The sequence below is a fragment of the Typha angustifolia genome, chromosome 11, assembly GCF_048772165.1.
Source record: "Typha angustifolia cultivar Huaian chromosome 11, ASM4877216v1, whole genome shotgun sequence".
Taxonomy (NCBI): domain Eukaryota; kingdom Viridiplantae; phylum Streptophyta; class Magnoliopsida; order Poales; family Typhaceae; genus Typha; species Typha angustifolia.
The window spans coordinates 1210410-1223832 of record NC_133249.1 but is presented as its reverse complement, the minus strand read 5'-3'; the positions used below and the strand labels follow the sequence as shown (position 1 = coordinate 1223832).

Here is a 13423-nt window from a genome sequence, read left to right as displayed (position 1 = left end):
TACCAAATATAATCAAAATGTAAATATTTGTTCCTTTAATTTTCTCGTCGAGTAAATGTTGCTTCTCGAAATGATTCGCTTCTAGGAAATCAGAGATTATGAAAGGCAACTTATGCTCGTGTATTTATTATGTCACTCATTCATCTGTAGGTTTGAATGTTTCGACTTACTGATATAAATGCACCGAACATCTTGAAATAATTGCGGAACTCATTCCCCATCAATTCAATCACAAAAGATTTGCCGCTCAATTAAAGCTGGATGTCTTATCAAAAGCGGATCTAAACCCTGTGCTAAAATTCGTCATCTGGAATTTAACATGCCTGCATAGATTTTCTTTTTAAAAAACTTTCTCCAGCAATTTTATGCCTTGCTCTGAGGTGGCACGATCAATTGGATGTGAAGCCAAATCTGATCCCTGACCCAGGAAAAGAATAATGTCAAAAGAAATGGAAGCTCTCCACGTTTCTCTATAGAATCTCATGGAGAGTGGAGCATCTGCTACTTGCGAAAAGCTTCATGTAGGGCAGTGATTACAGTAGGAAAGCAGATTCCTGTCTCCACCTAGTATAGAATATAGTGCCAAAAAAAAATAAGTTCCTCAGTCTCATTGCTTTCAGGTTTCAACAGCGGTTGAAGGATGAGAGCCATAGCCAGCAGACTCGCCTTGCCCAGTAGTTCGAGATTTCAAAACGAGCATGACTCCTCTTATCCCGAGCACGACTTTAGCCGAGACTGGCAATACAGAATTCCTTTGCCTCTATATCATAGGCTGGTAGACTTCTGCACTTCATTTTGATTCTTTTTCAGGAGATTACAACTTGCAAAAGATGAATATTTTCTTGCCATCTGCTGTGATTCATAATTCAGGAAGAAGAAGGAGGTTTGTTTCCATGGAGATTATTTGAGCAAAGAGTAAGAACTGGGCCTTTCCACTTAAATCGGTATGCACTCATGTACCTACTGTAAGAGCATTATAACTGTTAACTGCAAACTTGATATGTGACAACCAATAAATACGTATATGAATCAGATTCCCATCACAACCCCATTCACCAGTAAGAATCCTGGTTGTCCATGGAGATGGAGGCGGTAATGTCACCAGCAATAGAGTCAGCCCTAGGCTGAGGCAGTTCATCCAGGACTCACCACCACAAATCCGAGGCGAGTGGAACCTGGGTCTGCTTACAGAACCAGAAGACCGCAGCCTGACTGATGACGAGTTCAAGAAGGCAATGAAGAAGCTAAAAAAGCAGGTATATAGGCCTCCTTACCCAAGAAAGAAGGCTTTTAAGAGAGGCATCTTCAGCAGTCGTGGTAGCGGTGCAATGGATGATGACAACGACGAGAAGGATGACAGAAAAGACTGCACCATTTGCTTGGAGGCCTTTGTGCCCAGTGAGCAAGTGCTGGTTACCCCATGCAACCATATGTTTCATAAAGACTGCATCATCCCTTGGGTGAAGAGCCGTGGCCAGTGCCCTGTTTGTAGGTTCGTGCTATACAAGAGAAGTGAGACTTCATTTTCTCAGAACAACAACAGCAACAACAATAACAGCAGCAGAAGCAGCAACAATGATACTAGTAGCAATTACTATATTACTACCAACACACCGGACTTTGGAGATGATACTTTAGAACTCCTTGCACTTATAAGGGCCATGGAGGAGGCATTCAACTGGGTCACTCTCTCTCGAGCTATTTGACATAGTTAGATGACTTGTTTGGCAAATAAAATGAACGATGGTTGCTCTAGTACCTGCAAGATGACAAAAGCTTGCAGGATTGTTATCTGTCAGTGAATAGAAGAACTCTATTTAGCAATTGCCAGGTTGGTTTGACAGATTTGGAAATTATTTTGCAATAACACACACACACACACATATATACACACACTTCAATTTTCTTTTTCCAGAGGGTAAACCTTGGTGAACTTATAGAAGAGGAGTACCACCATATAGGAAATTTACTCAAACCAAACAATCCCTATTGATATGCTCTTAATCCAACCAAAAAGGGGAGGACGTCCTTTCTATTTTCCTTTCAGATCGCCAACTATGCGACACCCCACTGATATGTATAACAAACAGAAACTTGTGAAAGCTGACTGTGTATTATGTGTAGATTTATAACATATTAGTTCTTCACTGTACTCAGCTTTGGCTAAAAGTAACTTTCATGAGTTAAGATAAATTGAGATTTATATATTAAGAATCAATAGCCCTAGAGATTATATATTAACATGGCAAAAAATAAATCAAACTGATAGAACTAATCAGGAAAGATACCTTATTCATCATTCATAGTTATCATTATGCATCGGCAGCTCATCCGGGAGACCTGGTAGACAGGCATCTTCCACACGGGACAATTTTTGAAAGAGAATGTGACTTTAATATCTTGATTCTTATACCTGATAGCTGTGGAGAAAATGTTGACAATGAACACATTGCAAAGAGGAACATTAGGTATAACTAAACAAAATTCACAAATTTACACCATCTTGTATGAAATATTGTCCTGTCAATTCTTTTTTACACAATTCCTGTGTTCAAATTACTGAATACAAGCTGTCACACGTTGCTACGTAGCAATCTAAGTACTCTCTTTTCTGATAAAAGAAGTCCTTATAAATCTATATGCTAAACAGCTTATTAGCATCTCGCCTCCTATAATTCCCATTATTTAGCATTATCTATTATTCCTATTGTTCATTAGTGCATTCATTTTTCTCTCTCGTTTATGCAATAGAGCACAGAAATGTCTCAAATTGAAGAGTGAAGACCCTTGGATCAATCTTAAGGAAAAAACTTTAGTTTGATCAAATTGCTTCTGCTTATTCATACTTAAAACCGTTGGAAAGACTATTCTGGTAAATTTCCCATCATTACAGTGCTATAGACTCTCAGGTGTCAGAGGTGAACTGGATTGTTTAGAAATTAAAAAAAGAAACAAAACAAAAAGAATCATGTACTTGTTGACTAACAACTATGAAGCTAACCAACATACAGTGAATCCAAATGTTTTAACCCACAGTTGCCAAAAAGATATTCCAGCACCAAAAAAGAGAAAAAGATGCAAAAGAAAGTTTATGCTAAAGCGATACCTTTCCCTGAATCCTCTTAGAAGCTTTCCAACAGAGTATGCTTCTTGAGATAGGCTCCAATCTCCTGTAATTTACAAAACATATAGTTACCACTAAAAGAGCTCACTTCATCCAATGGAGATGCATTAAATACAATAATGCTCCAGATGCACAATCTGCAGCAACAAGAGATTGCACAAAAACTTCATATGCTAGGCACAGAAACTACATTTTCAGTGCAGTACATCCTAGCACAAATCTAAGTAGTGTACAAGAATACATTGTTCCTCAACCTATTTTGTCTACAAATGGGTATCTGAAATTGGAGATAGGTAGCATACTAGCATATTATAGCCATACTACAACATAACCACGATTATGACCCAGGTATTTCTGTCCTCTATATACTGTTTATTCCTTCTTCTGAAAATATGCATTATTATACTCATCACTAGAATACCCCCTAGTCCCTACTATAGCACTATGAGTCTATGATGTCCTCACACAAAATGAATCGAAAACTAAAAAAAAAACAAGAACTGAGCCACAAAAATGACTGACTTAAACTCCTCTAGAAGGTTTTGAAGTTTGTACACTATGAAAATATCAACGACCACAAGTAAAAGAAATTACACTAGGAATTTCATCTACAAACTATTACTTACAAATTCTTCTGTTCAAGCTTCTCAGAAATTGAGATAGTTTTCCTTCTTGACCGTCCTCGCCGTTGTAAACAACCTTCTGCCTGATTCATAACATGTGTAAAGACTCAGTGTTTGATTTTGTCCTCTTCTTTCCTTTTTATTTAATAAAGAAGCCATTTTTTACCTGACTCTGTGAAGATGAATCTTCTACCCACGCACTGTAATTTCCTTTTACTCTAGCTTCTGTACTTCCATGATCCAGTTCAGAGTGCTGATGCTCTTGATGGAACGGTCTCCTTGCAATAATTTCACCTTCTGTTAATATGTGAGGATCAGACTGCAGCCATCTAGCCTGACTAGAGGTTATCCCTTTCGTGCAATATTCTTTTGAGAGTCTTCTATCAAGATTCCCGTGTTGTGAATAACGTGAACGGCAATTAGTGAGAGACCTCCTTAATGTCATCTGGGAAGAATCATTCTCAGCAGAAGGCAAAATAACAGGAACTTGGCTATCTGTTGTCACATCTTCCACAGATTCATATCGAATTTCGAGTATTACAGAAGAAGAAAGTACAGACTCAAATGCCTCTAAAATTTGCCCTCTGAACTTTTCAGCTTTGGATTTATTGACATGCAAGCTGAATAACAATTGCACAGTAGGAGCTGCATAGGGAATTAAGTTCATCTAAAGTGAAATTTTTCTCGAAACAAATCAAAGCATTCTTTTTCCTCATACAATCATGTAAACATTTCATGAGAAAATAGGACCAAGCATCAGGAAAAGCAGCCTGAACTTATGTAAATCAAATCTGGAGGTCCTATATTAGAACTGTCTCATTTGATGTCAATCCACCCATCCACGCACCATTTAATAAGCCAACCGAATAAAAGGTAATGCAGATCATACATCTGTCATCATTTACTTTGACTAATCATTTATGAACACCTTGATGATCAGGGATCAATTGTTAGCTGTGCTTGGATAGTTATTTATCTTTAAGCATGAGAAATTTATTTCTCAGTTATGTTTTCATGTGCTAGGCAGGCATTCCAAATTATTTCCACACAGGCTATCATAAAATATGCAAATACTTGAGCATTTATGTGTTCTCTTTTTCAATAAAAACTAGACATGCACCAAGCAATGGAAGAATGTAAATGTCAAAGTTTACAGGAAAAATACCTGCACCTAAGGTGACTAAAGTTAGCTTTGCCCCTTGAGTCAAAAATTGTCTCAATGTGTTGGATTGAATACTCTCGAGCACTGCTTGCCAGATCCTTTCACGATCCATATGACTTTTGTCATAATAATATCCTCCACTTTGCTTAGTAGCTCTCTTTGATAGTGTAAGACTGTTTGGAGCATGTTTACTGAGTTCACTTCCACTAGAGTGAGTGCTGAGCATCTTGTTATTACAACACATTAGATTGTTACCACATTTGAAGCCATGGTTTGCCTGGTCAAGTACTCTTGATAACCCCTGGTTACTAATACCCATCTCATCCTCCTCACTAGTAGAACCTTTTGGTACATCTCTCTCAGAACAATTACCAAGGGGAGGTGGATTCAGATTGAGACTTGTGTCACTGGAAGAACCTGGTAGCATATACTGTTGATCAGGAGCAAGTTGAAGCAAAGCAGCGGTAAGCCACGTTAACTTGTCATTTGACACTCTGAGCTGTTTTTCAGCTTCAGATAGTGTTTTCAAGGCCTGACGTAATTTTTCCATATCCTCCTTTGATACTGAAATAAGTAGATTTTAGATCATATTATATCCAAATTGCAGAGGAGAACAAGAGCATGAACGGACTATCTAGATAACAAGATTCAAGGCCTGACATAATTTTTCCATATCTTCCTTTGAATAAGTAGATTTTAGATTATATTATATCCAAATTGCAGAGGAGAACAAGAGCATGAATGGACTACCTACATAACAAGAATGATGGCCTAGAATCTACAGAGTATTACTCAAACAGAGCTAAGCAACAAGTCTAGCCTAGGTATTAATGTTGTTAGCTATTAGCGAATAACATACAAGAAGAATCAAGGTTGAAACTTGAAAGTATAAGAGTGACTGCACTCACAGGTTGGTTGGCAGAAAAACTTTCTGTGCAGTCTTTCTCGCATGAATACATAGCTGCCAGCAAGGATATCAGTAATTATTGTAGCAAGTTGTGACATTAATGCCACAGGTTCAATACCAGTTTCTGTTATTTCTCTTAAACTTTTCACAGTGTTTGCAGTGTCAGCAGATAATGCCAGATCGAGTAGATCCACCAACTTTTCATCAGAAACAACACCAACCTGGCAAGTGTACAAAAGAAAATTAGGAATGGTTCTTGGATTTAGAATTAACTCAAGTGGTCAGTTCCACCACAGAAATAAATGTTCTGACCTTCCTCATAGGACTATTTAGAATTGCTTGGTGCACTAATTTGGATGTCTAGTTACTATATTGCTTATATGTTCTGCAAAAAGGAAGATATTACTTCAGTTTTTCTCACTTGAATTATGGTGCTTGGATAAACTTTTGCTACTAACTGACTAATTTACTGCTTCTCTTACAAACTTTTGGTGTGTAAAGTAATGCAAATCTTTATTTGTGTAGTCACATGGCATAAACATCACCCAGTAGACTTGTAACTAAGAAACAGTATAAGAATTCAAAAGAAATCACAAAAGGCATTTAAAAATGAAATTATGAAAGCCTAAATATCATGGTGCTAAGTATAGATAAGATCATTGCATATAAGAATCTATATTTGGAGATTTATAATGAGTAATCACTCCATCAATAGAAGTATCATGGAACTAGGAGAGAAATTGACAATCAAGATATTTGATATAAAGTCAAGTAGAAGAATTGCCAGTATTGCAGAACCAGAGTATAAATTAAAATATATATGTGGTTTCATGTAGATTAGTTCGTAAGATCATCAAAGCAACATGCAGTGTAGGTAACTTACAAGTTCTTGGACCAAAGAAAGTGAAATTCTTTGCCCAAGCAAACTCAGTTGGTCAAGAGTCATCTCAGCATCTCTTAATGACCCATCTGATCGAGATGCTATGAGTCTTAGTGCGTCCTTGTCCACTTCTAGGCCTTCACTGTTTGAGATCCACGTCAAGGTTTCAAAAATATCATACTCTTTCAGCTTCGGGAAAAAAAACTTCTGGCACCTAGATATGATAGTGTGAGGAAGTTCGAGATTAGAGCTGACAAGAACAAAAACCACATGGTGGGGTGCTCGATCAAAAACCTTCGAGATGACACTCCACGCACCAGCAGGAAAAATATCACAATCATCAATTATACACACTCTATACTGAGATTCCAATGGCGATGACAACACATTGTTGAGTATATCCACAATCCTCTCAAAGTCAACATTACTAACAGACCCTACTTCTAGCACATTTCTACTCTTACCGAGATTGTAAGAGATGCAGGATGTGCACATATCACATGGTTTAGGATGCTCCACAGATTGGCAATTCAAGGCTTTAGCAAAAACACGAGCACACGACGATTTCCCAGTCCCATGAGGTCCATAGAAGACATAAACAAGGCCAACCTTCTTCCGCAAAACAGCGTTAGAAAGAGCTTGTACGACTAAGTTCTGCCCCACCAGATCTTTAAAGGTTTTCGGCATGTACTTTTGTGTCAAATTCTTGTGCCTACCATGTTGACGCCTTTTAGATTTTTGAAGGTTACATGGTTTTACCTCAGATGCAAGGTCAGAATCATATGCATACGTTGAACTTTGATGGGAGAACCTCCCAATTTCTCTTGAATAGTCTAGCACCGAATGAGGATTGCCCCTGCTGTCCTGAGTTCCTAAACCCTCAGCAAGCAATGGTAGCACTTCAGACTCGGAACTACTTGATGGGCTTACAGGACTCGGTGCAACCAGCAAGTTTGAACCATTTCCTTGGCTTTGAAGAGCAGAACCTTCAGATCTCTTCGTCCTTGAATCGGACATACCAAGAAACGATTTGCCTCTATGGTGAATCCTCGACCAACTCCAAGGAATTCCGCAAACGTTTCTGGAAGCCTGAGATACCTCCAATTCAGCATCTTCTTCTCGTCCTTCCCCCACATGGCATCTCTGCCACACGCCACCCTCCTGTGAACTCGAATTGAAAGAAACAGTACTGCGAGCCGCAGCTACTGCGAGATTAGCCGATCCAAGATCCTTCCTTGCTCTTCTAAACCTGCGCTTCTTCCCCCTGCTTACATTAATCTCATTGTGATTCCCAGCTTGCCCAGCAGTGGTTCGATGCTCACTCTTTCCCAACTCGTCCTCGCCTTTGCAATCTCCGTCCAACCTTGAATTAGATCTGCTCCGGTTGCGGGCCACGGCGATCTCATTGCTCCGGTTGCGCCTCCACGAGAGAGGAGGACTGGTGGAGGGATCTCTGAGTGACTTGGACCGCTGGAGCACGACGAGGTCTCGGAGAAGGGACTTCTCGGCGAGGTTGTCGGGAGTGCGGCGGAGTATGTGGTTCTTCATGTGGATGCAGTTGGTCAGATGCACGTGGTTGCGGAGGTGGCCGCCGCCGACGGCGCCATGATCGCGCTTGAGACTATCTCCGGCGACTGCCCTGCTCATTGATCACAAACTAAAACACTCTTCCGACGAGAGTGGCGAGTTCCCCGTCCACATTCGATCTATCGCGTACAGATCTGAGCAGAACTCTGATCCTACTAAATCTTCAACTTTTGTTCAAGAGAAATGGCGAAGGAAGAGAATGCTCTGGATCCTTAGATCTTGATCCCTCTTATTTCTATCTTCTTCCATAAATGAAAACTTTAATCTTATACCGTCATTAAGAGCCTCCTCCATGTTTGCAAAGAATTATAGTTATTCCATCTGCTTTTTAACTGATATTGTTGATGGTTTAGAAGATTCGACGGCTCAGATCTATAGAGAGATTGCACGTGATTCGGAAGTGGTGGGGGCACTCGCCAATTCGCCATCAGAATCATTAGGATCCCACCATTGCCCGACCGATAACGACAGTAAGAGAGAGTGGCTTTAAGCTTTTAATAAGAACGTGTTGCGCACGTGCGACGGTCCGGTTGCTGCCGACGGAGAGGGAGCACCGGAGCACGCCTAAGAAGGAAAGAGCCCTTTCGGACAGAGGGGAGGAATTTGTACAATAAGATAATTCATGCAAGTCTTTAAATACCATGATTAATATGACTAGCATACATTGATCCTGAGGATTAATATAATAAGTAAGATCATGATGAAATTGAGATGGAGGACAATGCCAAGTACACATCCCACTCGTCGCTGCTTCCCTACAGTTACAAATTCCAACCGAATGTCCATTGGTTGGTTCCTCTGTCCTCGTTGTATAGTACAAAGGTCCTCAAAAGAAGCCAAGTCGACTGCGATATGGCATCTAAAGCCACATCCCTATCTACGTCTCAGACAGCAGTACAGTTGGTTCAGAGTTTTTGACCAGACTAGCCCCCGCAAAAAAGGTTTATTTCGTGTGTTTAGTATATCTGGAAACTTATTGAATCAACGAATTATTTAAAATTTTAAATTCTCTAAAAAATTTGCCTAAGCTTTGAAGAGAAATTTATATATAAATTATTTTTCAATTCAACAGACATATTTAAAAATTATTAATTAGATCATCAGTTTTCAAATACACTTAGTCTCGTATTTATATTTCAAAAATAAATTAAACATGTTAAAAAGAAATAGTTGATTGAGGAAGTTACATTCACTGTGTTGGAACATAATTATAGCCCTTGTGGGAACAATGAGTGGCCATAATTCTAAAATAAACAGCCATGAGAAGATAAATATAATTTTATAAATAGAATAGACAGTAACATACCAAGAATAAAGTAAATCGATTTCTACCAAAGCATACTTGTATTTTGATAACAACCATGCTCTAGTTACTAGGAACATACAACCTTGGAAGTGCAAGACGATTATATCTTAGTTAAGAACTGCAGTACAATCAGGATGTCAACAAAGAAACAAAAGGAGTAATTTGCCTTATTTACGTTGATGTATTACTATTGCTCTGAATCTGCCCTTCCATCAATTGTCTTCAACTATGTTTGTGGGGTCACTCAAAACATACTTGGGCAGCTCATATTTGGCACCTGCAATGGAGGTTTATGTGGAATAGCTTTCAATATATACAGATAGAAAGAAGGGAAAGAAGGAATAGAAAAAAAATATGAGAATGAAAACAATTGCTCACCTTTCTCATCATAACAAAGCGCAATGTCAGCACTTGAAACAATGATACCTGCGCTTTCCACAATTACTTGTGCAAGATTTAAATCAGCTTCTGCTGCAGCTCGGAGTGCATCCCAAATCTCTGGCACCAATGAATTTAAGAATTTGTGTAACTGAATCACAAGATAATATGGATTTAAACAAACTTAAGGAGCGACTCACTGATGCAATTGATTATATCCTTAACTTGTTGTCTACAGCGCTGTTATTCGCCAGTTTGTCATTGTTATCCTTTACCCTGTATAAGACAGCAGGAATCTTTTCCCTCTGCTTCATATAAATAGGACACTTTCTAGCGTTTTAACTTGCTTATTATTATATCCAAAATTATTCTTTTGCGGAGGTCAGAAATCTGCACCTCCTCTTTCCATGCCAATCACCACCTCCAGCAGGATGAACATTATTGTCTTCTACAAGGATGTAATTGGCATGAGAAGAAAAGCTGATGTCTGATATCCTCGTAGGTTGCTGGCTCGTTAGGACAAAGCTAGTTTCTGTATTTTTTTTTCTTTCTTCTGAGTCTGTGACCTTCATTTGAAGTTCTTGTGGCACATGTGCAAAGTTCATTATTACTTTGCTAATAAATCCAAATTCTGTATATAACGAGATTTTCTCATTCATATTTGTCTTTTTGTGGTGAAAGTTCCACCATCACAAGAAACAGTTGGACAGATCAATCAGTTTCCGAAAGGGAGATGGCAGTTGACCCAAATCAAGCGATCAATGAGTCCAACATGGAGATTGTCAAGACTGATGAATTGTGCGCAAGGGCTTCACTTACCAACCAAATTCCCTTTATCAAAGTTGGTGAAAAATCAGATGTTTCAGAAAATTTTGCAACTTATGGAGAATAGGCACCTTTCTGACCACCATAGTGAGGAGCTGTGTCCCAGAATTCATCGCGCATTTGTCTTAGCTGTGTTCTAGTTATTGGCTCAGTATGTTTCCAAGACTTTGGCTTCTGGAGTCTTTTACTATGCTCTGCATTCAAGCAATTAGATAGATAAGTTACCATTAAACAGATGGGCAACAACCATAGGTAAAACCATAATAACCATAACATAGAATTAAGAAGAATGCTTTCTAATGTTAAAATTGCGAATATAAATATATGGGAAAAAAGGCAGAAACCATAATTGGTTTAACAAAATAAAGCAGGACCATGTTCTTATGAGATAATTAGGTAAACATGGTAAGACTACAAGGGAAATGCCTTTGTTCAATTGAAACTATTTGAGCATTTGATGTAAGAAATACAATGCAATTCAAAAGGAGGAAAGGGGTGGCTCTGTCGAACTCAACTCATGAACATATATTCCAGAATTATTGCTAATATGCCCTATGATTGACAATCTTCTCAAAAAACAGAACGCATGCAATCACCCAAGATAAATTGATGTGCAACATATGTACCTCATCGTCCAAAACTAACTTGGCAGAATATTCATTAACAAATCTTTTATCTCTTAATTCTGGGTTACTCTTACAAGAAATTTTTAGAATGACCAGTCATCAGTAAAAGCTTGCGACCCAATTTGAGTATCGGTTTTCATCAGAGTAGAACAAATCTTTTATCCCTTAATTCTGTTCTCTTTTTCCTTTAGAAAGTTTTCTATGCATACCTGGGACTGAGCAATACACTACGTTCGGATCCTTTTTTTTTCAATTTCTTCAATTGTCAAGATGTAATAACTTGACTGTAGACAAACAGACTAAAATTAAACTTCATGCAATTGGATCAGCAAAACTAACAATGTCAACTTAGCAGCTCCTTACGTTCTAACAAGATGGCTGACACCAGAGTTGGATAACTACAGAATCTTCCAACCATAAACTACATAGAGTTGAATCTATAGACATAAACCATACTTCTCATGAACAAAACCAAATGAGCAATGCCCATGCACATGATTTCAGCTCGCGACCCTCAACCCTCTGATTAGCCTCTTATATTTTACACTAAAAATAAGCGGGGAAAAAAGGAAAAGAAAAGAATGAGCTAAATAAACAAACAAAAACTATGGCGACCCACGTGACAAAATTATTTTGAGACGCAAGTTGGTGATCACCCGAACACTACAATCCACCATGTCCATCCTTTTCGATGACTTCTGAGTTCTGCGCGATTAGGTGAGTCAACGACACAAACAAATGATGGATTTATAGTAGTAATAACCGGAAAAACAAATCATTACTAAATGCATAGAAGTCAAAATTCGACTATGATATATATGCCCCCACGCATCACTACGGTTATAGCCCGATCAAATTCCACAGTCTACAGCACGAGGTCTCCGATTCCAGGCAATGGAGAAGATTAGTGTTAAAAGCAAAGGATTCGACACGCAAAGGGAAAAGAGACAAAACCTATACGAGGATCGGAAACAGAGCTCGGTGAGACGAAATTTGGCAGGGAGGAGAGAAGTGTGGGCGGCGGTTGACCTTCTCGTGTCGGAGTGGATCCAGCGCAGCCCATGGCGTCGCCTTCGTCGACGATTTCGATTGCTCCAAATCGAAATCGAAACGCGTCGGGAATCGGAAAGAAAGTGGAGACGAGAGCCCGGAGTTGAGTGGGTTTTGACAGGCGAGGAGTTTGGGTGGCAGGGGAAAAGGCAATTCTGCGATTGAGGTCAAAGAGAGAGATGAAATGGTGGCTTATGACTTGGGATTATCTTATTCGTTACCTCTAATTATGAATTATTAAATTTGTCTATACTAACACAAAATAATAATCACTTATATATATATATATATATATATATATATATATATATATATATATATATATAAGTGAACCTTAGATACCTGTATACTATTTTAATTAAATGATATATTCAAGAAGGCATTTATATTTAAGTAGCATTATATATATCTAAGGATTTACATATTAAGGGCTTAAGGCCCTAAGAAGAATTTTAACAAAGCTCTCTTGAAAAAAATAGAGAAATGAGCATTTGTTCTTAAGCAAATACTTCCATGCCCCTTTAAACAATTTTATCTTAATTCAACCGCTTTTTCATATCCAATATCAATTTCTCGAGTTCCAAAACTATGTTACCTAAGAAAAATAGTATATTAGTTAAGAAGATTTAATTACGCGTGCCTAACTTCTTAATATTCATATTATATTTTTAAAGATCTTAACCATTAGATCTTCATCAAACTAATTAATAAACAATTAACTTTACGGAAGAAGCCCTCTACACATTTTTTTTTTCTTTCATTAAGATTTCTCTCTTAAATATAATTATACCTTAATTATAGGAGATATCATTTAATATTAAATAATTTAAATTTAATTATTTGGAGATAAACTTTAATTTAAATATAATTCTCTATCTCTATCTATTAAAATTTAATTTAAAATAATGTTAAATTAATGAGAGATATATGCAAATAATAAAAAATAATCAAAGAG

The 13423-nt window shown here is 38.0% G+C and overlaps 3 protein-coding genes across 5 annotated transcripts; 1 reads left to right on the top strand and 2 right to left on the bottom strand.

The window, feature by feature from the left end:
- Positions 1 to 74: 74 nt before the first annotated feature.
- On the top strand, positions 75 to 1824 carry LOC140769939 (uncharacterized). Its single transcript, XM_073110856.1, has 3 exons — positions 75 to 775; positions 871 to 944; positions 1034 to 1824. The coding sequence occupies exons 1-3, from the start codon at positions 641 to 643 to the stop codon at positions 1704 to 1706; spliced, it is 882 nt and encodes a 293-aa protein (XP_072966957.1). The 5' UTR covers positions 75 to 640; the 3' UTR covers positions 1707 to 1824.
- On the bottom strand, positions 1620 to 8566 carry LOC140769937 (protein STICHEL-like 4). Of its 3 annotated transcripts, none has more exons than XM_073110851.1 (8): positions 6700 to 8566; positions 5818 to 6037; positions 4913 to 5473; positions 3914 to 4392; positions 3751 to 3830; positions 3107 to 3170; positions 2289 to 2420; positions 1620 to 1759 (listed from the first exon to the last, which is right to left on the bottom strand). In XM_073110851.1, the coding sequence occupies exons 1-7, from the start codon at positions 8341 to 8343 to the stop codon at positions 2328 to 2330; spliced, it is 3141 nt and encodes a 1046-aa protein (XP_072966952.1). In that variant the 5' UTR covers positions 8344 to 8566; the 3' UTR covers positions 1620 to 1759; positions 2289 to 2327. The 3 variants fall into 3 exon arrangements, 2 of the variants coding, with proteins under 2 accessions (XP_072966952.1, XP_072966953.1); XM_073110852.1 differs by having other exon boundaries at positions 1643 to 1776; XR_012105965.1 differs by lacking the exon at positions 1620 to 1759 and having other exon boundaries at positions 2344 to 2420; positions 3751 to 3826.
- A 979-nt stretch (positions 8567 to 9545) lies between these two features.
- LOC140770405 (uncharacterized) lies at positions 9546 to 12649 on the bottom strand. The gene is made up of 4 exons (XM_073111595.1): positions 12373 to 12649; positions 10864 to 10986; positions 9968 to 10087; positions 9546 to 9866 (listed from the first exon to the last, which is right to left on the bottom strand). Exons 1-4 carry the CDS (start codon positions 12479 to 12481, stop codon positions 9802 to 9804), a joined length of 417 nt encoding a protein of 138 aa, XP_072967696.1. The 5' UTR covers positions 12482 to 12649; the 3' UTR covers positions 9546 to 9801.
- Positions 12650 to 13423: the final 774 nt, after the last annotated feature.

What these genes read in the sequence shown, in the direction of transcription:
- LOC140770405 (XM_073111595.1), bottom strand. Translation starts at nt 12,481, where the DNA reads ATGGGCTGCGCTGGATCCACTCCGACACGAGAAGGTCAACCGCCGCCC. An exon ending in TGTTTCCGATCCTCGTATAG is followed by an intron (nt 10,987 to 12,372) that starts GTTTTGTCTCTT and finishes GCTTGAATGCAG; the next exon opens with AGCATAGTAAAAGACTCCAG. An exon ending in TCACTATGGTGGTCAGAAAG is followed by an intron (nt 10,088 to 10,863) that starts GTGCCTATTCTC and finishes CATTGGTGCCAG; the next exon opens with AGATTTGGGATGCACTCCGA.
- LOC140769937 (XM_073110851.1), bottom strand. Translation starts at nt 8,343, where the DNA reads ATGAGCAGGGCAGTCGCCGGAGATAGTCTCAAGCGCGATCATGGCGCC. An exon ending in TTTCTTTGGTCCAAGAACTT is followed by an intron (nt 6,038 to 6,699) that starts GTAAGTTACCTA and finishes TACACTTGCCAG; the next exon opens with GTTGGTGTTGTTTCTGATGA. An exon ending in TTTAGTCACCTTAGGTGCAG is followed by an intron (nt 4,393 to 4,912) that starts GTATTTTTCCTG and finishes TTCCCTATGCAG; the next exon opens with CTCCTACTGTGCAATTGTTA.
- LOC140769939 (XM_073110856.1), top strand. Translation starts at nt 641, where the DNA reads ATGAGAGCCATAGCCAGCAGACTCGCCTTGCCCAGTAGTTCGAGATTT. An exon ending in TGCCTCTATATCATAGGCTG is followed by an intron (nt 776 to 870) that starts GTAGACTTCTGC and finishes TTCATAATTCAG; the next exon opens with GAAGAAGAAGGAGGTTTGTT. An exon ending in GGGCCTTTCCACTTAAATCG is followed by an intron (nt 945 to 1,033) that starts GTATGCACTCAT and finishes TATATGAATCAG; the next exon opens with ATTCCCATCACAACCCCATT.